Source organism: Motacilla alba, chromosome 3 (assembly GCF_015832195.1).
Source record: "Motacilla alba alba isolate MOTALB_02 chromosome 3, Motacilla_alba_V1.0_pri, whole genome shotgun sequence".
Taxonomy (NCBI): Eukaryota; Metazoa; Chordata; class Aves; order Passeriformes; family Motacillidae; genus Motacilla; species Motacilla alba.
In genome coordinates this window covers 15583156-15602154 of record NC_052018.1, presented here as the reverse complement: position 1 = coordinate 15602154, position 18999 = coordinate 15583156, and the positions used below count along the sequence as shown (strand labels likewise).

General features: G+C 49.9%; 1 protein-coding gene across 1 annotated transcript; it reads right to left on the bottom strand.

Moving 5' to 3' along the window:
* Nucleotides 1–689: 689 nt before the first annotated feature.
* Nucleotides 690–17263, bottom strand: CYS1 (cystin 1). Its single transcript, XM_038132374.1, has 3 exons — nucleotides 16587–17263; nucleotides 7006–7058; nucleotides 690–1969 (listed from the first exon to the last, which is right to left on the bottom strand). The coding sequence occupies exons 1-3, from the start codon at nucleotides 17109–17111 to the stop codon at nucleotides 1867–1869; spliced, it is 681 nt and encodes a 226-aa protein (XP_037988302.1). The 5' UTR covers nucleotides 17112–17263; the 3' UTR covers nucleotides 690–1866.
* Nucleotides 17264–18999: the final 1736 nt, after the last annotated feature.

The window sequence follows — 18999 nt, the reverse complement described above, 5'->3', positions numbered from 1 at the left end:
CCACCCTGGCTTTGAACACTTCCAGGGATGGGGCACTCACAACCTGTTCCAGTGCCTCAACACCCCCACAGTGAACAATTTCTTCCTTATGTTCAACCCAAATCTAGCGTCTTCCAGTTTAAAGCCATCAACACGCCCCAGCTGGTGTGCTGGGAGCTGCTGCCTCCAAGCAAGCACAGCTTTGTGGGAGCTTGGCTCCCTTCCACTGCCCACCCCGGGCTGCCTGGGGGCTCCCCAGCTCCCAGGCAGAGCACAGTGTCCAGCCTTGCTGAAGACAGCTGCAGGGAAGAAACTGGGGTGTGAGTCTGTGTGCCAGGGGTGTGATCTAGTGCACCCCTCAAGGCATCCCACCTGCCATCCTCCAGGGATGCATCCTGCAGGAATCCCACCTGCCATCCTCCAGGGATGCATCCTGCAGGCATCCCACCTGCCATCCTCCAGGGATGCATCCTGCAGGAATCCCACCTGCCATCCTCCAGGGATGCATCCTGCAGGAATCCCACCTGCCATCCTCCAGGGATGCATCCTGCAGGAATCCCACTTGCCATCCTCCAGGGATGCATCCTGCAGGAATCTCACCTGCTGTCTTCCAGGGATATATCCAGCTTAGTCTCTGCTGGTACCAGAGCACGATTTTTCATGTAAGCCAGAGAGCCTTTTTCAGAACATTTGATGCCTTCACTGAGGGCTTCAGAGTATAGATGCATTTATTTGTGTTTCACAGGTCCCAGGAATCATAAAGTACTTAAAATACAGCATCTTAAGAGGTGTCCAGCAGTTTTTCCTTGCATTTACACGTAGTGAAAATTCCATCTGATGCCTTTTATGCTTCAGCAGAAGATAGAAATAAAGTATTTTTCTACCTCTGATAATAAGCAGATACTCATAATATGTTAACATGCAGATATAATAAAAGCAGAAACCCAAAATACCAGGCTTCCCTGTCTGGGAGCACTGAAAATACTATTTCCTTAGGAGAGAGAACTTTGTGGTTTACTTTGCAGTCAGCTAATGATAAAATGCAGTGATTTTTCTTGTAGAACAAGAAATATTAGGGAAGGGCCAGGAGTAGCAATTCTGAAAACTGATCCCAAACAGCTGCTCCACAAGAGCATGCAAGTACCTCTTGAGGAGGATGACTGAAATGGGGATGTGCCTCCTGCTTTCACTCCCATCACTGGGATGGATCCACACCCAGGTAGGACACCTATGCTGGGACACTGCCCGAAAGGGATCATACAAATCCTGTGGTCCCTGATGGCTCCCAGGAGCCTAATTTGCCAATGTGGTGGGATTTGAACTCTGGGATTACACTGCCTAGGCACTAGATGGTGGGCTCAATGCCCTTTTCCTCTTATCTCCCATACTGGGGACCAGATTGAAAGAGACAGTACCAAACTCAGACCTGGATCTGGGGCTTGCACAAGCGCAATTTGGCACATTTTAAGTGGCAGAAACATGAATTTCATTCAACGTCCCCTTAAGTTCTGGATCAGATGATATTGCTGCAATTACTAGGATCAAAACAAGATCTTCCTTCAAAGCACCACATTTCAACCCCTCTAGTATGACATTAATTCTAGTACATGTTCATTTAAAAATAGCATTTAGAAATGAGCTTCTAAATATTGATTCTTAAGATGAATTGGTCCCTCTTCCAGTGGCACCAATCAGAAATCAGCAGCCGGTGAGGATCTTCCTGCTCTCACTGGGAGCTGATCAGGTGAACTTTCTCCTCTGTGCTTTCCAAGCAGCCACTCATGCTCCAGTCCCCTCCAGCAGCCACCTCTCCCGTGCAGTTGTGGTGTCAGCAGCAGCTCTGCTCGGCTGGGCTGCCGGGATGGAGCTGACGTTCCCGTGGTGGGCTCAGCGGCAGTACTCCCGCTCGATGCTGGCCATCAGCTCCTCCTCCGAGTAATCATACAATATTGTGGACTGCCCCAATGGCTTCTTGCTGCTTTCTGGGTCCCTAACATGGAAGGGCATGAATTATTGGTGTTATGAGAGAGAATCAGGCTCTGAAGAGACAAGAAGATCCTTGCTTCATTTTTTTTGTGAATGGAAAGACTGAGCTGCATGTGGCTCGCTGAGACACAGATACTCTGTCACGTCTAGTTCCCATACCCCACTGGCACATTGCCTGCTGACATTTGCTATCACTTGGCACCAGCTCAGTCTATGAGTTCATTACAGTACAACCCTTACAGTGCTCCAGGATCAAGCTCCCAGAACTTTCGAGTTCGGCTCCAGGCGCAGCTGAAGGACAGTGTAATCTGTATGCTACTTTTAAGGTTTTATGCAAAAAGAGATTATTTTGTTCGTATTCATAAGGAATCTCAGTTTCAACAAAAATATGAATGCAGCTCCCTCCAACTGCTCTTAAGGCTTTTGTTTCCTCATCAGCACAGCCCTCCCATGAGTGGGAACTGATGTATGACTCAAAGGGAACTGGTATGGGGTTATCAGAGGTGGTTTTTGTGGGCTACAAGACAAATCTGCCCCTACCTGCATAAGGAAAAACAGTGACAAGTCTTCTGCAGGCTTTGACCACTGTACCTCATGCTACCAATTAAGCCTACTTGATCTTACCCTCCAGGACTCAAGAGAGGAGCCAGCAGCTGACAAGTGAGTGCTCCTCCTTGGCCTTGTAGAGATCTGGGAGGTGAGCAAGCCGGGCTGTCAGGCTTGGAACACACGGTTCCTTGGAATGGAGGTCATGGTGAGGTGCAGAGCTAAGTGGAGAATTGAGCTAGTAAATCCAAACTGTAAAGTGCTCTGCCACGCCATGTCAACCAAGACTTTGTGACCACACACTAGTGAAGAACAAGTAAACAAGAAATAAATGTTTTGGTTTTGTGTGTCAGTTAGTTTGTTGCCAAAGAGGAGAGACTTTCATATCCACTAGCATGGCTCCAGATCTGTCCCAGACTTGTTATCTGTTGAACTCCTCTAAGGAGGAAGTCCTCCAAGGATGAGATCTATCCCAACCATTGCTCTTGCAGCTGGGATGAATAAAATTCATCCACTAGCATCCTTTAATGAAAAAAACTGAGGACTGTTTACTAGACAAAATCACAGAAACTGCCCCAAAGCAGGTATAGAAATGTAGAATCAGAATTGAAGAAAAGAACCCTGAAATGCTTTCCTAAGGACACTTTCTCCTATAGAGGAGGTGCTTTCATACTGCTCTCCTTGGGCCAGGCAGCATCCTCAGGCTCCTGCCCAGCCCAGCTGCTCTGTCCAAGCTGTGTTTGCCATGCCCCCTGTGTGTCAGAAATAGCCTGGTGTTTTTCCTGGAGTCACCTGATGGCCAGCTGGTGACACTGGGTAGTGTAGGTCTTCTACAGTTACTTACACTGCACTGTGCCCTTGATGGCAAGTTCTACTAGCAGCAAGCAGGATTTAGCAACTGGACTCTTCTGCTTATTCCATTTATTCATTTTCCTGCTGAGGGCTGCAGGGTATCTGATTTCCACTGCACTAGGACCTGAGAGGAAAGCTACAGGTCCAAGAGCTTCAACCCTACAGCAGCATTTACAAAGCAATAATGGGGAAAGGAAATGCAGAAATCTGAGTTAAAACACACAATTTACTGATTTAAACTCTGCATTGTGACAATCCTCTAACTAATTTTATGTTATGTGATGAATAAGAGGCAGAGCTCCTGGCAGCTTGCGTGCAGGCCCACAGAAGAGCCATTGTTTCTCTTAGCAGTTACATAATTTCCCACTGTTAATTATTCTCCGTGCTTTGGTTTGCATGGAGAAAATCTCCAGGTAAAACTCGTTGAGACACAGATGTGCTTTTGAAAAAACAAAAGCAGACTCCACTTCCTATGCACACCCAAGAAATGAGAGGAAAAGGGAGGGCTGCATTTCTTTTAAGAGCAAAGGAAAAGCAAGCTGCTGTTTATACCATTTCTATATTTGCGGCAAAGTTCTGTATCATTTAATACAGGAAAATTGAAATAAAGTAAAAAATGAGAGCTTTAATCTGGATAAAAGGAGAAACTTCTGCACTCTGAGGACAGTAAGCAGAGGAACAGGCAGTGTGGTTGCGCAGGCTCCATCCTTGGAGGCTTTCAACACCTGAAGGGACAAAGCCTGGAGCATCCTGCTCTGACTTCACAGCTGATCCAGCTTGGAGCCAGAGCTAGGAGATTGGACTAGAGACCTCCTGAGGCCATCCCAACCTAAACCTCCATCTCAACGTTGGTGCAGCTATTTCTGCTGATCCTAGAATTCAGTGAGCAGCTGAGGCAGGGAAATCCCAAGCTCATGATGTGCACAGGACAAAAGCTGGTGGACCACAGGCCTGTTCCTGTGCTCCTCCAGCTGCTTCAGCAGCAGAGGAGGCACCTTGCTCCTCTTGTCACCTCGTGCCAGGGCTGCAGAGCCTGGCTTTAAACACACTGAGTCCACCTGAGGGCTGTTAGACCTTTCAGCCAGGAAAATAACAGGTCAGTACCTTGAGTGGAAAGATTTTCAAACCCTAGATGTTCTGGGGAAGGAGAGAAATCTGTGAAGGAGCCAAGCTGAGAGAGAAGGAGTCAGATAAAAAGCATACAAGAGGGGAATTTGCAGTGTGATAGGACAGCAAGGAAAAAGAGGGCTAGTGCAGCTCCATCAGGATTACTGGGCAGGCTGCTGGGCGCCTCACTACTAAAATGTTCTTAACAGCTTGGAGGGAGTGTAGAAAGCAGCAATAAAAGTGATTTAAGAGGCTGGAGCAAAGCAATTTAGGAAAGAGGAAAGCACGAAATGTGCTCCACTTCAGCTGCAGGCTTCTTGGCGTTTGGAGTTTCTTAAGGGAAGCAGGAGTTATGGGTGGGTTTTTTGTTAAGTGTAAAGACAATGAACTATGCAATGTGGAGAAGGAAATGCAAAGGACAAAATTAGGCCAACAGTGAGCAAAACTACCTTTGAGCAAGATCCCAGCCATGGGAATGGCTGTCAGTGCCACATCCCCGTGTCAGGCAGGTGCCTGGTGAGGGGGAGAGCTGCCTGCAGGCTTCTGTGACAATGGCCCTGATGGGTGACTCGGGTGACAAGCTACCCGGCACAAACCTGAGTTAAGTGGCTGAAAAGTAGGTTGGGGTGAATCTAGGCCAGTGTTTTTATCATTTTGCTGAGGATGGGCAAGTCCAGGGTTAATCATTAAAATGCCTTCTGCAAGGCCTAGCAGCTGAAAAATGGGTCAGAACAACGCCCTGGTAACTCTGCCAGTGACACGAGCCTTGGCAGCAATTATAAAATCATTCCCTGTGCCTGGGCTGTGTCATCCACCCGTGAACTACCAGACGCTGGAGAGCAGTTCCCAAAAGATTTTGGGGGAGGGAGGATGAGAGGTAACACAGCCCAAGCAGGAGCACATCCAAAGTATTTTCCAGGGGCTGGTTCACGTGCTCATGTGGTGTCACACAGGCACGTTCTAGGACAGGAGTGCACGCCCACCTCTGTCTCGCGTGACTGCGTATCTAGTTCTTCTTCTCCTTTCTTCACATTTGCTTCTCCTTTAATTGGCTTTATGGGAATTCCTTCAGTCAGCAACTCTATCAAGACAAGGCTGACTTTTGCTGTTTGTAAAGTGTTTACCTAGAATGATTCCAGCCACAGAAATGTGAAGGATGAGACACCTACACATGCACATTAACCTCTGTTTCTGTGGCTTGGTTTGATTTTAATTGATTTGATGTCTTCAAAAATGTGTTGGGTGCTGGGCCATTTCCAAAAAAATGTTTGCATAGTTCCTGCCAGCAGAAATTGCAATTCTGCTTATCTCAGGCAGTACAGGCACTTCACACATGAGCAGCGCTATGGGACTCTGCAGTGGGTATTAAGTAAATGTTATCAAAATGAAAATAATCTCCTGCTCTGTCATCCCAGATCAGAAAACATTTTCTGCTGTCTCAAACCTTCCCCTTGCACGTCAAAGAGGGTGGGAGAAGGAAAGCCTTGGCAGGGTGTGAGGGGCCAGGGGGTCCCTGGGGCCAGGGAGCTGCAAAAGGGCCTGGCAGGGCTGGCTGTGCACCCCAGGAGGAGAATGCTCAGCTGCCACCACAGCCCAAAGCCCACTGAGGATGCTGGGAAGCACAGGAGAGATCCAAGTCCCTGCAAGAGCACCTGTACAAGCCTTGCCAGGTGAGCTCCCTGCCAGCTGGGAGGGAGGGCAGGAGTAGGAGGGGGAGCAGCAGCAGTGCCTGGGCTCTGCTGACACATCCAGCAGCCCTGCTGGGCATTAGTAGGCAACACAGCCCATGACCAGGATCTGCAGATTAGTCTGCTCTCGAGTGCTGCAGGAGCAGAGGGGCTGGATGAGAATCAGAGCTCAACGCTGAAGAGAGTAGCTCTTTAATGGAAGGAGGTGTTATTTTAAGATGGTTTTTCAAGCCTGTTCATTTCACCTGTTTTTTTTAGCATGTGTTAAACTCTCCCCATTCCTGGTGCAGGCAGACTTGGAGGCTCACTCTGCTGGGCAGCTTTTGCTTGTGGAAAATTTCAGATTTTTTTTGTTTGGCACCTAGAGCAGCAGGTCCCCATCATTCCCCCGTCCCCGAGGGACATTCTTGTCTCTAACTGGTGTAGCATTGGAGCACCTGATGGGCTTTCTCTTTAGACTCCTGGGGAGCAAAGAGACATTATTCTCCTTTTCTACATGCTGCAAAGCCCACAGGTGAATCAGGGCCTGAGCTCCTTGTTGGAGCAATTCTCCACAGCTTTGCACTAACTACTCCAAGGTGCCTCTCTGATATGTGGACATCCTAAGTTCTGACTGTTCACGACCTCTATACTACACTTGAGTTGGAGCCTGAATCTTTTCAAGCAGCACCTGATTGTTTTCTCAATTTGCAAATAAGTAAAAGGGCAGAATATTTAGGGCTATTAACCCTTTCACACCATTTCCAGCTCTTTTGCACAGTGTGAGGAATGCAGAAATAGCATAAAGGCCTCTTGTTTCCATGTGCTTTTTCCCCCTGAAGATACCATGAAAGCAGGAGATACTCACTGCTGGTCAAGGTTGTTGTTCTCTGAGCCTGGTGGGCTTCTGGTTGACACAGCCTAGGATAGAAGACAAGACAATTACAACACTTCAAAGTCAAGGAAGGTGATTCTCCACCTCTACTCTGCTCATGTGCGACCCCACCTGCAGTGCTGTATCCAGCTCCGGCATTCTCAGCACAGGAAGGACATGGACCTGTTGGAATGAGTCCAGAGGGGGTCCATGAAAATGATCAGAGACATGGAGCACCTTTCCTCTGAGGACAGGCTGAGGTAGTTGGGGTTGATCAGCCTGGAGGAGGGAAGGCTCTGGGGACACCTTACTGCAACCTTTCAGAACTTAAAGGAGGTCTACGAGAAGCATGGAAAGGGGCTGTTTACAAGACTTTTGGTGACAGGACAAGGGACAATGGTTTCAAACTGAAAGGGCAGATTTAGATTAGATCATAGGAAGAAATTTTTACCGTGAGAGTTGTGAGGCACTGGAACAGGTTGCCCAGAAAAGCTGTGGCTGCCCCATCCCTGGCAGTGTGAAGGCCAGGCTGAATGGAGCTTTGAGCAATCTGGTCTAGTTGAAGATGCCCTTGCCCATGATAGGGGAGTTGAAACTAGTTAATCTTAAAGGCTCCCTTTCAACCCAAACCATTATTTCTTTCTATGAAACCAATCTGTGTCTACAGTGGGCAACATGTCCTGGTTTAAACCCCCTGGTTTGGTTTAAACCTCCAACAAGTTCTGTGGAGACAAAAGAGGTACAAGAGACTCTCCCAGCCCTGTTCTGCCGGTTCTGTTTCAGCACTCAGGACAGCTGGGTGGCTGCTGGCTACAGAACCAAAATCCCTGAACGCTGACCTGTTAAACCTCACAGTTTTCCATGAATGCCCACTGTGCCACCAGCTGCAGGTAACTGTACGAAAATACCTGCTAAGAGAGGAAGTCACAGCAACATCAACCCAATCTTCACCTGACAAAGATGTTTCCTGGAAAAATTATCCATCTAGGGTGAAACATCCATCTTCCCTATGCTGGAATCCCCAGGCTTTTAATAGGATAGCTGGGGAGCAACCAAAGTTGAACCTAAAGGTATTTAAAATGGGGGCAGGGATGGGACTGTTTGTCTCCTGTTGGACCAGTAATAAAATTAACCCTCTGATGCCAGGTACTACTGAGAATAATGTATCTTATAATCTTTTTCTACTTTTTCACTATATTCTCACAGGGGAAGGGAGTGGGACAGGGACATGGCTTTGCATCCTGGCTTGTCATTGTCTTTTCTGAGGTGCAGTCCTGAAGCTGGTGGGCCTCCTTCACATAAACTACCCTGAATCCCACAATATCACTAACAACTTAAACAGGTGGCACCAAACCAGGGCCTTCCAAAAAACAGAAATGAAAAGCTGTTCCATCAGTGTGGAAAAGAAGAAAATATTTTCTGAACAAGAAAAAAGGGACGTGTCTTGGTTTGAGAGACAGGTGTCTGCTAAGGAAGGCAGAAGCCTCCCTTGGAATGGAAAATGTAAACCCCTCCTCTCTGAATTACTATAATTTTAAAATTAAGGGGCTCTCAGGCAAAGATACGAGAACAGGAATAACAGTTCTTTACTAGTATGTGTGATAAAGCAGACAAACAAACACCGAGCAGACACAAGGCCGGCCCCAGCCGCCTCACCGCGGCGCTGTCCCCGCGGGCGCAGTTCCGGGCGCGGCCAGCAGGGGCGCTGCTGGCTGCCGGCGGGCGGGGCGGGTGCGGTGACTCCCCCGCGCTGCAGGGGGCGCTGTGGCGCGGCCCGGGCAGCAGCAGCAATGGCGGCTCCATGCCGACGGGAAGGGAGGCAGGAGAGGCCTCACAAACCCCTGGGGCGGCCGGTCCCGGTGCCCCAGCAGGACTCTGGGAAGCAGCAGGCTGGGCCAGCAGGATGTCTCAGCAGGCAGGGGGTGCGGGGCTACAGTGCAGCGGAAGCTCGGAGCAGTGCCGAAGAGACAGCAGGGGCAGGGCAGAGGCGGCCTGGCTCCCAGCAGGGCAGGGAGAGGCGAGCTCAGGATCCTGGGCACACGAGCAGATGGTGACAGTCCCTCTTTTAGTGAGGTGGGTGCTCATAAGGTCCCAGTGCAGTGGCTGCTCTCACGAGCAGAGGCTCACCCCACGGCAGAAGAGGCAGCTCTGGGCTGGGCTCTGGCGACAGCAGCGAGTTCCCTTACCCAGGCAGCAGCTCCAACCGTGCTCCTCTGAAGCTGAGACAGAGCCAGCACCTGCCCCAGCCTCGTCCTTTGCCTGCCCCATTCTCACAGTATCTCTGCCCTCAGAGAGAAACTCCCACGTCAGAGAAGTGCAGCCAGATGCCCTTCTCCCCTGAGCTTGGCCACTTTCTTTGTTTTTCTCAAGTACCCAGTTGTTAGTGTTTTGCAGCAACTTATGGGGAAGAAAAAAAAAAAAAAAACCTAAGTAAAAAGGAACAAAAGGAAAGAAACCTAATCGCCAACAGGAGGCAAAGGAACCAGGGAGAAGTGTGGAAAAGCTTGCGATGCAGAGCCATTGCCTGTTGCTCTGCTGTTTCTGCAGGTCTGGATGGGATCAAGTGATTCCTCAGCAGGATCATGTATACGCTCTTAGAATAGGTCAAACCTGTGCTGCCTCAAGGTCATCCATGGGACTGGTGCTGGGAAGTGTGGGAGCTATGGAGGGGCAATGCCCCACTATGGGCACTGCTGGTACAACAGCGATGGCTTCACACACAGCTTTGTGCCAATTAAAATCTTGGTATTGGTCAGGCTTGTGTGTGCCATCCACTGGGTAGCAATGTCCACCTGGGTGTCTGCAGGTATTGCATGACACTGATTTTAATGTGCAAGGCTATTTTTTCACTACACTCCTTCCTCAGCTGCTTCTCATGGGGGATGGACAGGAGGTGAGGTTTAAACACCGTGGTCTCAGACACTGCGAGGCAGACAGAGAGGTGCTTGGCTCAGTTCTTCCCTGACTCTTGCAAGGGCTTTGTGCTGTTGTGGTCAGCTGTGGCTCCCATGCTTCATTCAGCAGGTGAGGAGAGCTGCAGCAAGCACACCTCTCCTATGGCTCTGGTTGAACATCTCTTCCAGGTGAGCTCTTAGTAGCTTCTGTTTCAGGAGCCAGGAAAGGTATCTGTTATACACTGTATTTCACATCCTAGCTGCTTTTGTCAAAAAATGACAAAAGATGTTGCCAGGCTTTCATAAGTTTTAGTGTAATACCTGTCAAAAGGCATTCCGCATCCTTTCGGAAGAGTCCCTACTCTTTGGCAACACTTTGTTTTCTCTGGAAGAGGCTGAACTACTCTAGAAAGAGCTTCTGGGTCCAAGCGGAGACAAAGGTATGTGAGAAAGCCGACAGTGAGGTAAGACAGTTCTCTCCTGGTTATTTACGATTGTTTCTTGGCAATTTCCCACATGCAACAAGAGCAAGAAGCAGTGCCAGGAGAACAGCACGCTGAGCTCTGATGGCTGACTTCTCCTGGGATTGCATCCCACAATGCAGCTCCTCATCCATCATCCTCTGGACTACTGTTGCAGCCCAAGTTTCCTTCCACTGGGTGAAGAACATTACTCATCCTCAGCACTAAGGGAAATACAGTTCTTTAGGAGTGCTTTGATGATGTTTTTCCCACAGTAAGAACCCATCTTCCAATACTTCTGTGCAAAGGATGGGTTTGGATCATTCTAGGGAGGGGTTTGGATTTTACAGTAGGTTGTCTGTTTTTTCTTCCCTTGTGGCTGACTCCTCCATATTACGAGCTGTACGTGTTGTGTGGGTGGAAGACAGAATTAATTCGTCATCAGGATAGTGCAGCTCTGGTTAGCAAAATCTGCTTCTCTGTGCAAAACCTGCTCCCACCTTTTCCAAGGATCTGTCAGCAGCAATACTTATTTCCCAAGAGAATTTGGAACTGGCACATGTAGATGTCTACCAACATTTCATCCAGTGCACGAATCAAAAATGGTGTCAAGTGAAAACAAAAGGCACCTCCAGCCTCTGCCTTTTCCCTGCCACGAGAGTCTCCACGGTTTGGGAGCTGCTCCCAATCCCTGCAGGCAAAGGCCACCTGGCTCGGCGGTGCCCGGGTGACACCGTGTGCTGGGCAGCAGGCAGGGTGTGCAGCACCGGCTGCCGTGGGCTGTGAGACACAATAAAAACTGACCCCACCCAGCCGGCTGAGGATTGCTGTAATGGGTGTCTTGCAAGTTCAGCAGATAATTAGTATTAGCCCTTTATGTGGGTTAGGATGATGTGCATGTCAGGACACTTTAATATTATGGGTTCCTATCCTACAGCTAAGTAAGTAATTGCTGGCCTGGTTGGCCTGTGTCCTGGTAAGAGTTAAATGAAGTCAGCTTCTCCTTTCTGCAGCTTGCAGTCATCTTTTTATTACTCATCTAGACCGTGGCATGTCTCCTCGTTTTCCACCCCATTCTCAGCACAGGCATCCTGTGCTGACGTCTGCTGTGCCACAAAGCTCCACACCACCCCCTCCTCTGAGTTTAAAGGCTTGGATATTAAGCTCGCCCAGCATGTATCCACATTTAATTTAATGTCATGACATGTGGGGTGGAAGGGTTTGACAGTCATTGCTCACACAGTTCAGCCATCCTTTAGGGCAGCAGCTCCTGGGAGCAAGGCAGAGCTGCGAGTTGGAAGCAAGAGCTATTTCTCCCTGCTGCATGCATAAACCAGCACTCTTGGGGTGCAGCTTTCACTCCCCCCAGTCCAGTGCAAGTTCCTCATGGCCCTGCCAGTCCTTAACCCCCTACCTCCTCCGTTAGCTCCAGCAGCTGTGAATAAGCTGGGTGAGAACACCCTTTCCCGGAACCTTCCACAGGATGATCTGGAGCCGTGTACCTCTGGAGGCTCTAGAGCTGCTCCCAAGCTGCAGTGAAACCAGCCAGCTGCAGTACTGACTACTAACACTGTCTCCAACACTGAGAGGCCAAATTTAGGCTCTCTTTGAGATGGTTCCTGTGCTGGTGCCTAAGCAACACCCGGACATTATTTGAGAGACTAAAAGCTGGTCCTAACCAAAAATTACGCCAGCTCAGTGGGGGAGACCATCATGGTCCAGTGCCAGGCAGCTGCTATGGTACAGTTTACCAGTATGAATACAGACCTGAGATGCAGCAGAAATACAGACTCTGAGTACAGTTCAGGTGCAACTCATGTCCAAGGAGTGACTGAGCCACGTTAAATATCTACACGGAGCAGTGTGGTCTCTGCCAGTGCTGGTCCAACGGGTGTGATTTAATAGTGCAGCGTTTCTGAAAAATGTATGCCAGTGCCTCTTTCCCTGCCTCGGCTCCTCCCAAATCCCTCTTCACAAACACTCCATGAACTGGACCAGCAGATTAGTCTGAGCTGAAATGCCAACCCACTGCCATGGCAGGAGGGAGGGTATCAGCTGGAGAGCCCTGCAGGTGCAGTCTGCAGCAGAGCGCGGAGGGCTGAGCTGTACCGCAGCAGGGCAGCACCCTCCTGCAACGCCAGCACAGGACTTGGGCTGAGACAGGCAGCACTGCTGCAATCAGCCTCTCCGACCCACAGCCACTTACTGCTGGCTAAAAAGCGGCTTACCTAGGGTGCCAGTAGGTACCAAATGTGACAAGGCCCCAGCTGCACCCCAGGCAAAGCACTCCCAGGCAAAGCATTTCCAGCTTTGCTTTGGTCTGCAGCAACATCCTCTGGCCAGTGAAGGAATTGGGAGCAGGCAGTCGACAGGAAGTGGGCAGGGATGCAAGGAGTTCCCACGCGTCTCCTCGCCTGCCAACTAAAACAGCAGCTCCCAGCTATTCTGCACATGCCCTGGGTGTACTTTTTAGATCACAAATAGTTTCCAGGGCAAAAGCCACCCATGCTCTGCCAAGTGAAAGGGGGGAGTTGTGGAAAATACCTAGTCAGCAGTTTTCCAAGTCCAGGTGCAACACAGCTGTGCTGGGAGGGTGATGCTGGCTGAGGGGACAGCATAGCTCACTGTTTCTGGGCTCTGGTGAAGTTTCAGGTGCTTTGAACAAGACAAGAAATATAATGGGGTAGAGAGGGAGACCTTTAACTCAGCAACCACCAGATCTACAACTGGACATTAACTGCAGAATCTGAAATAATCTGACTTGGGGAAGTTCAGGGAGTCCCAGATATTCAGCTGGAGATGAAATTTTCTCAAGGTCTCCTGCTCCCTATGAAAGTGTGGCACAATGTCTTGATTCGACGGCATTTTTGACTATTAACACAACCAGGAAGAAAATGTTGAAATAAACTGCTAACAGCGTGGAATCAGAAAGATCAAATTTCTGTTTGAGGGAAGCACATTTTAACAAAAGTAGAAAAATAAACCTGAGATCCTGTAAGAAGCTAATGGGGCATGACATTTAATGTCCCTTCAGGACCCTTTTGTGTTTGCAGCTGGGGATCAGCCAGCCACGAGGTGACGCTGTGCCACATCAGTCTGCAGAAAAAACATCTGGCTGAAAAAATCAGGCAAAGCTTTGAACACTTGGGTGTTTTAAAATTATATTACAGTCCCTCTAGAACTTGGTGAATACACCCTATAGCTGTGTTACTCCTGTGCTGCAGCTGGGGTGATTTGCTTCATGGAACCGCATCCTGTCTCCAGTCAGGAGGAGAGATGGTGCCATGGAAAAAGCTGTTAAAACTGAAACCCTAACATGTCTGTATTATTCCTCCATTTCAGGAAACCAATGGGGAAATGCCTGAGGCCACGACCTCTGCCCTGGCTTCCACCAAGAGCTGCCACCCCTGCTCTGTGCTGCAGCAGCACCTGCAAAACCTCAACTACATTTTTTCTGTCTTGAGTAAAGAAACAAGGAATAGCACATACAACCATCTGGAATTGAGAGCAAAGCTGAAAATGGATGTTTGATGCTGACAAGAGGTGTTGGGGTCTGCTTTGAGGCATGTGAAGGTTTCCAGTCAGGATTTGGCTCCCAGCCTGCTGCTGTAATACGCTTTCACCCTTTTTCCTCCCAAGCACTATTTGAATATAATAAAGGTGGCTCAAGTCTTTAAAGGCAGCTGCATGCTCCACCAGCCCTTGTCACCCACCCTGACTGCCCATCAGTGCTGCCAGCTTGCTGCTGGATGGCAAACTGTGCCAGAGTTCAGCTATGAAACACAACACTGATGCACATCACACCCAGGAGAAACCCAGCTGTGACAGCAGAATGATGAGTCCTGTTAGTAATTCTGCTCTCTTCTGACTGGTGTCAAAGGTCTCTTCTACTCCCACTGGCCAGAATCTGCTCCTCCAGGGGCTATTTCTCATCAGACTTTCTTACTGTGATACCTCCTTGTTGCCTTTCCTCTTCTTGCCTCACCTTTCCCCCATTAACTCTGTTGAATTAACTCATCCTTTCTTCTCTGAAATTTCTTTGCTTATCCTCAAATTTGGACAATTGAACAGGGCAAAGCAAGCTAGTTCCTCCCACAAGACAGAAACTACAAATTACTTTAGAAGCTGGCAAGACTGAGAGAAATTGCCCTAAAATTACTAGCAATGAAGATGATATCCCGTTCCAGACACCTCCTCCCCTAGCCTCCTGGGAAGGGTGGGACTGCAGTTTGCACAACAACCTAAAAAACTAAATTGCACCCAGTAAACAACCAAAACCTGGTGCTGCAAATAGTTTCCTCCTTCCTTTTCACAGGCATGTGACTTTTTAGGCCTCAAGGAGTCAGAACAGTAAGCCCATAACTGCTGTCTCAGCCATCTCAGGTTCAGGAAAATAAAGTGCTACCAAGAAAAGCTTCAAGTTTGCCTTGAAACTACCCGAGACTTCTCTTAGATGTCTTTTGTATCTTTGAAAAATACTGGTAGCTCTTTGCTGTCTTTGTCTGGGTGCAACCAGAGCTGTGAGCTTCCTCCTAAAAAAGGGCAGCAGCAACAGCTGGGATGAGGAGACACGCAAGATGCTCAGCATCACTGCTGCCTCACTGCTGTGTGCCGCACACACTTGGCCTCACTGGATGACCAAAGCCCCACATGCCTGCTCCAGGCTGAGTTTTAAGGACCCTCATGGACATCTCTGTGCTGCAGAGCTTGACATCATTCCCACCCTGGGTCTGCACCACAACCTGGGGTGGCCGAGGTGATGCTACAGGTTCCTCACCACCATTTCTGCCAAAGAGGGAAGTCTGAAGCAGGGAGTGGGGCATAGTGACCCCCACACTACCCCAAGGGCCACATCTTAAACTCCTCATCCTCTAGAGTTTGCTCCTTGTCATCAGTTCACTGGTATCTACTGTCGTAGTGAAATGTCTCTACTGGCATTAGGGAAGAAAGATGAGGGCAGCTCCATTGCCTTTCTGATATGTTACTACCCAGCATATACATCACTTCAGAACAGGGCTAAGATACTGCATAGGAAAACTCACAGCTTATCAGAATTATTAAAGATACAGCCATGATATTCACATGTGGAAAAAGAAGGAAAATGAATACCAGCAGCCTCTATTCCCATAAGTCAAGATAAATGAGAGAAGTCAGGAGGATTACTCCTAAATGGGAGGCCCCCAGAGGAGAAAGTAGTGTTGGCGTAAGCACCATTCATTCTGCAAGAAGGTTTGGAGTTTAAAGAGCGAGGAAAAAAATATCAGTACAAGAGCTCTATTTTTTTTCCTTCAATTTCCAAACCTTACTTCGAGGTTTTTCTTTAAAACTTGTCTAAATAAAGGGATCTCATATAGCACCCTGCCAAGTTTCCTAATGGAAAATTTAGTTTGTATTAAAGTAATCCTTAACCCATGGATGTACAGTTCAGCGATGGAAATGATACCCTTCTAAAGAGCAAAACTGAGGCATGCAATGCAGACTGTTCCTGGGTCCTAAACATTTCTTTCAATTTTTGAATTTATTACTTTATTCTGACAACTTTTGTGTATCTGTGGAGAGCAGTGTTTATCTAACAAAAACCACACAGCTTCCAAAGCCAAGCTAAGATGAAAGATGTCGGTGATTTTTGACCTCATCACCAGTTGATATATACACCGCTGTTATTCTTGGATTGGAAAAAAAGGCAAAAGATAAATCTCAACTCCCTCGGAAGCAAATCCATTATTTGTTAAAGAGACTGTAATGTGCCGTCAAGAAGAGCCAGACTGCGGTTGCAGGGGATTGGCAAACATTAAAGGGCAGCTTTATGTTCACATTTTAAACCTTCTGTTTACAAGCCCGACCCAGGAAAAAGCATAAGCCGAATTTTAAAAAGACCTATTTTTACAAGTCGTGAAAAGAAACTTCCAGTAGCTCAGGGAGACCGAAAACCGGGATGGCCCCTCTCGGGACCGTGTTTCCCTTGCACCGGAGACTGAAAACGCAAAGAGAGCAGCAAAGAGAAAACGCAAAGAGAGCATCGAGCCTGCCTCGCAGCGAAGATCAAAAGAATTTAACGCCGCTGATGTTCGGAGGAAGCCACGGCCGCGGCGGGTGGCCCCGGCTGCGGCAGGGCTGCCCCGGGCGGCGGGGACACCCGGGCTGGGCTGGGCTGCGCTGGGCCACCCGGGGCCACCGCCGGGAGGGTCGGGGGTCCCGTTCGGGGCCGGCGGGCACTTACCGCCTGCTGGAGCGGGGCCCCGCCGCCGCCTCCCGCCGCCTCCGCGCTGCTCCCGCCGGGCCGGGGCTCGGCGCTGCCGCCGGCGGCCGGGGCTCGGCGGCCGGGGCCGGGCGGTGCCGCCGCCCCCTCGCCGTCGGCCGGCGCGGTCCCCGGCAGGTCCCGGCTCTGCCCCGCTCTGCCCGCGGGCCCCCGCCGCCGGCTGCTGCCGCTGCCCATGGCCGGACCCGGCGGGCAGCGCTCCGGGCCGCCGCCTCTCCCGGCCGGGGAGGGAGCGGCGCTCGGCGGTCCGGGAGCCTTTCGGGGGGAGAATCCCACCCCGGAGCGCCCCGGGGCCGGGCGAGGGAGCCGGCGGCGCAGGGGAGGGTGCGCGGCCGTCTCTGATCGAGGTTTTGGGCAGGCTGCCGCGCTCCCGTGTCCCTTCCAAAACTTTCCAGCCCAGCCCGTTAGCTCGGGCCTCCCAAGCACCAGATCATTACATACATCTCCCCGAGCTGCGGGGAGGACATTGTCGTCTCCGGGGACCATGCAGCAGGAGCGGCACTCCTGGGCTACTACACTTCAGCACAGCTCTCACAGACGGGTCTTGCAGACACCCGTGTGTTCTTGTGGAGAACAGCCCAGCCCGGCAGATGCCCCGCGGGGCGGCTTTGCGGCACTGAGTGCGGCTCCGGCCGTGTGCCCGGAGTTACAGGGAAGCCCCCGGGCAAAGGATGGGCCAGCCGGGCACGCCTTCTGCCGATGCCCACAGACAAAGTCACTCTGCTTCCCGACAGCCTGTCAAGCCTGTGGACCTGATCCCCCAGCCATCCTCGGCTGCTCCTTGCTTCCAGCAGTTCAATATTGGCCCACTGTTCGACCGTGGAAGATGGTAGATATTAAAGGCAAGGCTGTCGTTCCCTCCAGGGACGGAGGGCAGGGGAGTACAGTGGCTGCTTGGTGTCCAGCCCGTTCTTCCTCCCTTCCAAACCAGAGGCTGATAAAGGCAGGAGGCGAAGAGGTGTAATTCCCCTTGCTGCTCCTCGGCACTGTCTGCAATGATTGCATCTACCAGTCAGTCATTCTGCTTGCTCTTCCTAAACCACTGAGCTGAAGCCCAAGAGTTTGTAATGGAGGGGTTGGAGGAAGGAAGGCAACGAGAGGTCAGATCATTGCCAGAGAGGTAAGCTCATAGCAATGGGGACTTACAAGAAAGATGGGGACAGACTTTCTACCAGAGCATGTGTTGATAGGACAAGGAGTAAGGTTTTAAACTAAAAGAGGGCAGATGTAGACTAGATGTAAGGAAGAGATTTCTTTACAAAGAGGGTGGTGAAACACTGGCACAGGTTGCCCAGGGTAGATGCCCCATCCCTGGACACATTCAAGGTCAGAGCCATGGGGCTCTGAGAGACTGGCTGTACTGGAATGGCAGGAGGTTGAACTAGATGAACTTCCTAAGTCCCTTCCCACACAAACTGAGAAGGATGTTCTGTCAGAAGAGTAGATCATCTGGGAGCGTGGGCGTGTGGTGTCACATGCAGAGCCCTGGGTCCAGAGCCAGGCCAGTCACAAAGTTGTTTTGGATCTGATGCAGGTCATGGGGAAAAGAGAAATTATGAGGCCTGGTTGCTGAGGGGGAGATGGTGAAGCTGAATATGGGATTAAATAGCCCCAAACACAATGTCCCAAGGAAACAGCCTCTGCAAGCATCAGAGACAAAAATTCTCAACAAGTGAGCAAATTCTTCCTCCTCCTCCATCCCTGCTGGCTGTCTCTGAGGGAGTGGAGCCTCCTGGAAAGTTTCCTGGCTGCCCCCATGGAAACAGTTCATTCCAGGACAGTTCCCCAGATTCACTTGGAAGCAATGCTGGCTCCATAAACCAGCTGTCAAAACGAGCCAAACGCCTTGTGTTTTGAAGCAGATTATTGCTGGAGCCAGAAAAGTGTTTGAGCAGCAGTAAACTCAAATGCTGCTGTGGTTTAGTAGTGACACTGAAGGCCTCTGAGGCCATTCAGTGATATTTTCCTGCCCCTAAAGGACTGGTGAGAATTAAAGAGAAAATTTCCCAAAAGCTAAAAGCCTAATAAGCACATGACTCCTCAGAAAAATCAATTAAAATTGGCAAATTCCTCTTTATGACGGCCTGGTGCCTTTTACGACCATTTCCCAGCAGGGCTAGAGGATAGTATCTTGGCTGATCTTCAAGAGCAAGGGTGGAAGTGTGTAGTAGAAGTGCCAAATAGGGCATGTGGATCAATTTTGCATGGCCCCCTGCCAGACCAGCAAGGAGCCAGAATCTTTCACATCAAAAGCACAGTGTTAAGAGAGCTACAAGTGCTGGCTCCTGGCATCTCCCAAATCCCGTGGGAGTCCAAGAGCTCTTCTAGATAGTGATGCTGGAGATGGTAGATGACCTACCACATGGTAGATGGC